A 9,727-nucleotide genomic window follows, 5' to 3' on the forward strand; every position below is an offset into this window, starting at 1 on the left:
GAACATTTTTTTCCCCTTCACACACCATAAAAATCAGCAGCAGCTACTAACAGTCAAAGCAAAGCTTCAGGTTGGGAACCGATACGTCCGAGAGGCAGCTGATGTGAGCATGTGCACACAGATCTGTCTCCCAATAGCACAGCAGCTACTAGGCAAATTATTTTGAAAAGACCTGAATGCATGCGACTCAAGTTAAAGTGGAAGTGAGAACAAAAAAGCAAACAGCAGACTCGACTGAATGAGCATCTTGAAGCCTCAGATTTCAAAATGATGCTGATCCCAGGCGTACCTGAAAGAGACTAAAAACTCCATTTCAAGCTTCGGAGCATGTGACATTTATTCACAACAGGCATGCCAGTTTCAGCCTTCTAACTTTCAGACACGTAAAGACGTGGAGAAAATCGCTGACGCTACCCTACCTGACCCAGGAGGTTAAGTCAATCCAGAGGGGATCTGAATCCACCTGGTGCAGGATGAACTCTACCCATCACCATGGAATGCACACTTCTCTCCACTTCTGGAACCACAGCACCTACGGACTGCACAGCAATGCCAGTGAGTCCCTTGCAAAAGGCTACTCAGACGGAGGGTGCTACGAGCAACTTTTTGTCTCTCCTGAGGTGTTTGTGACTCTGGGTGTCATAAGCTTGTTGGAGAATATTCTGGTGATTGTGGCAATAGCCAAGAACAAGAATCTGCATTCACCCATGTACTTCTTCATCTGCAGCCTGGCTGTGGCTGATATGTTGGTGAGCGTTTCCAACGGGTCAGAAACCATCGTCATCACCCTATTAAACAGCACGGACACGGATGCACAAGGTTTCACCGTGAATATTGACAATGTCATTGACTCGGTGATCTGTAGCTCCTTGCTTGCATCCATTTGCAGCCTGCTTTCGATTGCTGTGGACAGGTATTTTACTATCTTTTATGCCCTCCGGTACCATAACATCATGACGGTTAAGCGGGTCGCGATCATCATAAGTTGTATCTGGGCAGCTTGCACAGTGTCGGGCATTTTGTTCATCATTTACTCAGATAGCAGCGCTGTGATCATCTGCCTCATCACCGTGTTCTTTACCATGCTGGCTCTCATGGCTTCTCTCTATGTCCACATGTTCCTCATGGCCAGACTTCACATTAAGAGGATCGCCGTCCTCCCAGGCACTGGCGCCGTCCGCCAAGGTGCCAACATGAAGGGGGCGATTACCTTGACCATATTGATTGGGGTCTTTGTTGTCTGCTGGGCCCCCTTCTTCCTCCACTTAATATTCTACATCTCTTGTCCCCAGAATCCATACTGTGTGTGCTTCATGTCTCACTTTAACTTGTATCTCATCCTAATCATGTGTAATTCCATCATTGATCCTCTCATATACGCACTCCGGAGCCAAGAACTGAGAAAAACCTTCAAAGAGATCATCTGTTGCTATCCTCTAGGTGGCCTCTGTGATTTGTCTAGCAGATACTAAGTGGGGCCAGAGGAGATGCTAAACACAAACATAAGAGACTTTCTCCTTCTCATACATACAACTTGAACAGTGTGTTTCCGCAACAGTTTCTTCTTCTGTGTAAGGCATGGGTTGAGAAATTCTATTGTATAATTTAAGTTTATGATTTTTGATGTGAAAAAGTGCCCAGTATCTGTGTATTGTTAATGTCATGCTAATTTTGGCTGTAAAACGTTAATACATATTACAGGTTGTAGGCACTATGGATTTATAAAAAAGAAAAAAAGTCCTTATGAAGAGTTTAACGGTGTTTCTTGTTATTCACAAGGATTTGACACTTTGCTTGTTTTAGTAACATGGAAATCACAGCTTCGTTAAATATATTCTAATAAATGGTTTCTTATATTACACTACACAACATTGAAGTGTAGAGAGCTGATTCTAGCATTTAGGGGAGAAATATTGAAGAACAGATGCTTAATCGTTAAAAAAAGCTGAAATTTCAAGTAATATAATAAAACTTGCTCATTACGCTTGTACAGAAGTAGAAATGAAGCTTCTATTGGGAGAAAAACAGTTACTTTTAAAAAAGGGATATTTTTGACTCAGAAAACCATGAGTGTTTCTCAAAGACAGAGAGATTAATTTGCCCAAGAAAGGAGTCTGCTGTTCCACACAGGCAATTCAGTTTGGGAGAGAAAAACTGCAGTTATGGGGATTAGAGTGGCCTGGGAAAATTAAGTTAACATGGCAAGCTAAACTTCCTGATACCAAACTATTTGCAACCACCACTAATAAAAACAGAGTATAAGGTCTTTCTGCCCCTGTAACGAGGGACCCAGAAGCTGCTGAAATGTCCAGAAAAGGTGATGCTCCACTGAGATCTGGCTTCTACTCCCTAAAAAACTACACAATTCATATCGAGTTCTTTCACTTTACACATGGAGATGACTTGTTTACTTATTGCTTATTTTCTGAACTGGAGTTTAAATGCTCACACTCAAAGATTTTAGCTTTGAAAACTAAATCTGTAGCATAAGTTTTTTCAGGTAATATTTGTAAAAATCTAAAATAAGGCAACTTCCTGTGCTGGAACATTATGAATAGGGAAAAAGGTACTACCTGAACCCCGGAAGACATCATAACATAAATTAGCCTTCCACAACTATATTTTAGAGAGTAAATACTTGCTTTGCTCCAAAATAATCCCATGGATTTGGCTGCTGAAGAATAAAATCTGTACTTTCCAATCTGTGTGTACTTTAAGAGAGAAAATATATTAGGCTGAGAATTACCAGTAAACTATCCTTTGATTTAATTTATAGTCTCCTCAAATGCTTATGGGCAGGGATAACACGCAAAGGTACTGCCTAATTCAAATATAAGTGTTTTACATATTGACAGCAAGTCCTGAGAAACACTTTCAACATTTATGTGGAAACATTACTTTAAAGTACGTAATCAGTAAAATTAAAGCTTACACGTGAAAGGTGATAGTGAAGCCTGATTCACTGCAATGCCTCTATTCTGAAGTAAAAATAAGTGTGAGGATTTAAACACAGACTAAAATAATGGAACCAAAGTTGTAGCAGGACACAGACGGTGTTTTTGTCCTTGCTATTATTCCTGCTCGTTCTTTCACAGAGTGATTGTGAGGAATCCCAGAGATGGGAGACACAGAAGAGACCTAGGAGCATGCCCCATCTTCTGTGGTGGCTGTCCTTCCAGTCCATTCTATTTCTCTGTCCAGTGTCACTTCAGATGCTGCTTGGTCCATTTAGAACCAGCCCACTTCTCCCACTGAAAGGAAATCAGCCTCCTTCATCCTGACTTTCACACCTCCTCCCGGAGCAGTTTACAGGGATGGGGTGAGTGTTAGTCATGAACCTGTGTGCCCTGCCACCCTCCCCTATGTGCCCAGGGAACAATATTATGCTTCCGTTTCTTTAAGTGCTAAGGCTGTGTCTTACTCAGTTTTTCCTGTTCCCCAAATAGTCCTCTATTACATTACTTCCTATTTCTCCAGTAAAACCAATATTCTCCCAGAGGGATACATCATTATCACTCAAAGTCCGTAGTTTACATTAGAGCTCATTCCTAGGTGTTGTACCTTCTGTGTGTTTTGGAGAATGTATAATGATGACGTGTATTATAGTATCACACAGAACAGTTTCACTGCCTGAAAAATCCTCTGTGCTCCACCTCTTTGTCCCTCTTTCCTTAACCCCTGGCAACCACTAACTCTTTTACTGTCTCCGTAGTTTTGCCTTTTCCAGAATGTCCTATAGTTGGAATCATACAGTATGTAACCTTCTCAGATTGGCTTCTTTCACTTGGTAATATGCATGTAAGATTCCTTCATGTATTTTTATGGCTTGGTAGCTCATTTCTTTATAGTACTGAATAATATTTCACTGTATGGATGTTAACACAGTTTACTTATCCATTTGCCTACTGAAGAACATCTTGGTTGCTTCCAAATTTTGGCAATTGTAAATAAAGCTGCTATCAACATTTGTGTGTGGGCATAAGTTTTCAATTTATACCAAGGAGCAGGAATTAACCTCTAAACACTTTAGTGTAAATACTGTGATGTGTGTGTTTATCCTTTAATATTTTGTTAAGGGTGGTTAGTTAGCATTTACAGTATGCTGGTCAGGAGTACACAGTCCAAATGTACCTGATAAGCAGCATCAGATACCTTTATTTAAATTTTCACCAGAAAGTTCAATGAAATAAAAAATATATTTGAAATGATTTTTCATTGGTGAAATGAGTGATTTTCAAGACCTGTTGTTGACTTGGAAAGTTGTGTAACAAACGCCATAACTTGCATGAACAAGGTTTGCATCTTGCATTTCTGTCCACTTGGCATCTGGCCCAACACTTAGACTCTAAGAGCAAATCTGCAGATAGCCCCCACCTGCTTCAGAAAAAAGCCTTTGTTGCCCAAACTAAATATCTTGAAATTACTAAAACATTTTTAAAGAATTATTTAATAACATGTACATAAATATCGACTTCTGTTTTATGTTACAAGGAATACACAAAACAGAATATTTAGTATGATACCAACTATCTAAAGAAAGTACCCCCAATCTACTTATGTACCTCCTACATATTACTTTCAATAACTCATGAACACAGTCATTATTCTTGGGTGACAGTAGTAACGAGCATGTTTACTTTCTCTATTGAGTGTGTTTCTATTATGTAAATTTGCTACAATGAACATATTATAATGTTTTGTTGTTGTTGTTGTTGTTTTTTGCCGTACGCGGGCCTCTCACCGCTGTGGCCTCTCCCGTTGCGGAGCACAGGCTCCGGACGCGCAGGCTCAGCGGCCATGGCTCACGGGCCCAGCCGCTCCGCGGCATGTGGGATCCTCCCGGACCGGGTCACGAACCCGTGTCCCCTGCATTAGCAGGCAGACTCTCAACCACTGCACCACCAGGGAAGCCCCCCTATGTTTATTATTTTAAGTATAAAGAAAGTTTGAACATTCCAAAATAATTCAAGGCAGTTTGTGGGTGGAACTGGGCAGGAAGACACACATTGTTTCAGTGGCTTCAGTAATGTAATTCCTGTGTTGAATAATGGGTTTAATGTATACTTCATGCTTCAAGCTTCGAAATATATGACATATAATCTTTCGTATGTATTCAATATTACATGAACATTAAATGAATATAATGCATTTATTTTGTAATGTGCTTACTGAGAGGGAACGTGCAAAACTATATTTGCATAAAACAAATAAAGGAGTTCTAACGCAATTTGACACTGCCACTTCAGGGGGAAAAAAAAGAAGAGCTTTGATCTATGATAGTCATGGTTGAATTGGGTCCTGGGTTAATGAAATTAGTAATCAGAGTTTACAATTATTAACTGTGTTTTCACTGCCGAGAGACCCTGGAAGCCCCTCAAATAGAGCCAACTGGAAAATTTCAGCAACTTAATCAGTGAACAATTCAATGAAGTTTTGTATGGGGCTCAGCTGCAAATGACACTATTATGGTTTGATTTCTAAACCTAAAGTTCTGAACAGTGTGAGAAATTTCACTTTTAAATTCAAACCATCATTGAATAAAATTTAAAAGTGAAAATCTAACAATAAATTTGGTCATAATTTCACTTGAGGGAAAAAAGCACTTATGCTAAAATTTTACCTGTGAAAAGTTTAACTCCTTAATTTAAAATGTATTTTATTTGTAATGCTGAAGTTTCAAAATGGCCCCATTAAAAACAATGCATGTGGGTTTTCTATAAATCTCACAATATCCTGGAGATTTCATTTGAGAACATGCTATATTCATATTTTTTACTGAGTTCCTTCATTCAGGAAGAAAGCAAGAAGGTTTGAGAGTAATTCTTTTTGTGATTTTGCTTACACAGGATGATTTATGTAATGTTGAAAATTGTGCTCTGGTTATAATTTGTACCTAGTAGCTACAGCTGTTAGCTACTTCCTGTCAATATCAAAAAGAAAATCTATACACTTTCATCTCTGCCCTACCTCTAATCTTCCTCTCTAAGCCATCACATCTCCATTTTCTACATCAATGTCTTGTTTTCACCTAAAACTCAATGTGGCTGAAACAAAAGGGTTCATTGACACAAATCTGACTTCTTGTTACTCTATGTTTTCATCATTTCATCGTTCTCCTGGGAACAGAAACTCAAAAGTTCAGTCACATTGTGCTTTCACTCCAAAATGAAATGAAATAAGTGAGATTTTGAAAAACGATCAGGGTGGGAGGCCTGACACAAATGGTTGGGCCTTGCTGTGTGTACAGTGGAGCAGGACGGGAAGAAAACTGACTTCCGCGGACTTATCATTCTTGTTGGGCAAAATAGGAAGACAAGGACATGACTGATTTATCTGGGTTTGGTGGGCTTTTTTTGAGAAACCTGCATAAAAACCAGGCTCAGAGAAGCCTGGGATATACATATAAATTTTTTTTATCAATAATTGAAGTATAGTTGATTTACAACGTTGTGTTAGTTTCAGGTGTACAGAAAAGTGATTTAGTTCAGATTCTTTTCCGTTATAGGTTATTACAAGATATTGAATATAGTTTCCTGTGCTATACAGTAGGTCCTTGTTGTTTATCTATTTTATACATAGTAGTGTGTACCTTTTAATCCCAAACTCCTAATTTATCCCTCTCTCCCCCCACTCTTTCCACTTTGGTAACCATAAATCTATTTTCTATGTCTTTGAGTCTATTTCTGTTTTATAAGTAAGTTCCTTTGTATCATTTTTTTAGATTCCACATGTAAGTGATATCATATGATATTTGTCTTTGTCTGACTTACTTCTCTTAGTATGATAATCTCTAGGTCCATCCATGTTGCTGCAAATGGCATTATCTCATTCTTTTTTATGGCTGAATAGTACTCCATCGAAGGAAATACATATACATGTGATAGCTGTGAGCATGTACAGAGAGCTAGTGGAAGATAAGAACATGAGTGACCTCTCAGTATGTCTTGCAGCCTGCAATTCCTTCCTCCCATTGTCTCCTAACCTCATTCAGGTGGAGCCTTCATCCTCAACACTCGCACTAAAACTGCTCTTGCTAACATGACCAAGATGCTTCCAATGACTAAATCCAATGATCAGTTTTATTCTTATTTTATTTAGACAAACAGAACTTTAAATTGTAAGTCACTTCCTCTTCCTCACTGTATTTGGTTCATAGGACAACAAAATCCTTGGTTTTCCTCCTACCTCAAAAGTATCTTCTCAGTCTCCTTTGCAGATTCCTCCTTTTTCCCCCCAAAAAACCTATGGAGCAGAATCCTCCATAGCTTGCTGCTTTGTACTGTTCTCTTCTCTTTGGTCATTTCAACCAGTATCAAAGCACTGAATACTATCACTATTCTGAAGACTCCCAAATGTATATCTTCAATTTAGATCACTTCAACTATCACTTCTGAATGTCTATACTTGGATTTCTAAAACAAATTCTGTCTTAGTTCAGGCTGCTATAATAAATTACCAGAGACTGTGTGGCTTAAACAACATTTACTTCTCAAAGTTCTGCAGGCTGGGAAGTCCAAGATAAAGGAGCCAGCCAGTTCAGTTCCTGCTGAGAACATTCTTCTGGTTGCAAATGGCTTCTTTCTAGCTGTATCATCATCACGTGAAGGGAGAGAAAGAACTAGCCCTCTTCCTCTCTTTATAAGGACAAAAATCCCATCATGAGAGCTCCACCCTCATGACCCATTTACCTCCCAAAGACCCCCATTTCCAAATACCTCCACATTAGGACTCCACCGTATGAATTTCAGGGGGACACAAACCATAGCAGATCCTATACTTACGAGTCTATTTCGAACCCCTGGTTTTTCCACCCAAAACCTCTCCTTTCACTGCTTTGCCCACATCAGACAATGGCAACTCGATCCTTCCACTTGATCAGAGAAAAATCTCTAGAGTCACCACTAAGTTCTCTTGTCTTACACCCCTTTTTGGATCCATCAGGATATATAATTGGTCACATCATTAAAATATATCCAGTGTCTTCCCTCTAGCACCTAGAATGGAGCATGTCTATAAGAAGCGCTCAATAGATATTTGATGAATAAAATGAAGGAATATGCAAAATTAGAAGGAAAAAACAGCTAAGACTGGATGCCCTGTTAATAGCGGTATTTAAGGGGGTAGTGTACAAAGAATAGGCCACGAAGTCATTATTACAGGGGTAAAAGAAAAACTAGAATGATATGACTAAAGCCGAGGGAGGGCTGAGTTTTAAGGAACAAGTTGTCAATCATTTCAGTAAAGGAAGAACTGAAGCGATGTCCAGAAAATTTTCCAACTAGAAATCTAGTGTATTTCATTTGAGAATAGAACTGCAAAGATGACTAAAGTTTCGATGAAATGATGAAAAAAATAGAAAACATGAGAGGAAGAGCCAATTTGCAGTAAAATATTGAAGCAGATACCAGATGTTTTGGATCTCCTGTGGAAACACAGAAGTAGAATGGGAGAAGAAGGGGTGTAGAAATAGAGTACAGACTCTTCTGTTAACAAGCTGTATGGAATAGAATGGGGCACATGATATCAAGGGATAATTTTCTCAAAATGTATTCACTTCAAGGAAGATCCTCTGCAGAGGCAAAGAACCAATACCGACTAAGAGGCTGAAAATACTGAATATTTACTGAAAACTCTCAGTAGTACAGCTAAATCATTTCCCTATAGTTTTCCATAAATGGTTGCCTTTTCTTTTGAGTTAGTTTTTTCCTAGTTACACCAAGAAGCAGCTCTGTGAAGGGCTCTGCTTCTAAACTGTACCTTCCCAATCATCAGGAGATGAATTTGAAATGCCAACACCTCCCTTACCCCAGAAGGAAAGTGGCCAGCCCAGCACCCACCTCGGGTCAGTGACTTTCGTAAGGTCTAAGCGTACTCACCCTCTCCTGTCCAGAGCTAATGTCCCCTCAGAATAGTCTTTCTATCATTCCTGGTTGGAGTGAAGGTTTCTCTGACTCAGGATGACCTGCCTACATATCAAACTAGAGAGCTGGAGCCCCAGCTGCCAGGGAAAGTAAACTTTAGCACCTGGCAGAAGCATGCTGAAACCGCCTACTGCTGTGTACTTTCGGCAGCAGAAAGGGTAGGGTCAACCCTCTCAGGCATCGGTGAGAGCCAACGCGATTGCAGGAAATGCATGAGACAAAGCAAGAGGCATGTCAACACACACACACACACACACACACCCCCACACACACACGGGGCCAAGTGCGATAGAGGGCTGCACTTAGATAAGATCCTGGCTTAACTGCCCTTTTATTAAAATGCTTCCCTAAAGTAAAAGCAGAAGGGTCAACAACCCATAACCATACTCAAGAAGCACTAATGCACTGATCACCTTCCCGTCTCCTCCTCTGTTAGCACAGAGGCCGCGTCAACTGACGTCATAGGGATGCCCATTTTTGCTTGATGTATTCATTTTGACACTCTGGTAATTGGTCCTGCATTATATTGCTACATTTTGTATTTAGGTGTTCTGCTACATAATGCATTTTATTGTAAACATTTGAAAACGGGGTCTCGCCTTTATGTAATTATTTTAAATAAAAGGAAGGTGATCGAATTCAGAGAGACTGAAATAAAGTTAAATACTGAATATTAAGGAGGTCTTCACTTTTAAAACAAAATATGGAAGAATATGTACAGAAAATTCTAAAGGACATTACTGAATACACATACACGAATTGGTGTCCAGAGGTGTGGAAAATGATCCAGTTGAGATGAGTTTATT

At 39.5% G+C, this 9,727-nt stretch overlaps 1 protein-coding gene across 1 annotated transcript; it reads left to right on the forward strand.

Annotated features, from left to right (window-relative positions):
* Positions 1 to 473: 473 nt before the first annotated feature.
* MC4R (melanocortin 4 receptor) lies at positions 474 to 1,472 on the forward strand (the record flags this gene model as incomplete). Its single annotated transcript, XM_082852624.1, has 1 exon — positions 474 to 1,472. One exon carries the CDS (start codon positions 474 to 476, stop codon positions 1,470 to 1,472), a length of 999 nt encoding a protein of 332 aa, XP_082708750.1.
* Between the last annotated feature and the right edge of the window lie 8,255 nt (positions 1,473 to 9,727).

The sequence above is a fragment of the Leucopleurus acutus genome (assembly GCF_964270905.1).
Source record: "Leucopleurus acutus genome assembly, chromosome: 13".
In the NCBI taxonomy this organism is placed as follows: Eukaryota; Metazoa; Chordata; class Mammalia; order Artiodactyla; family Delphinidae; genus Leucopleurus; species Leucopleurus acutus.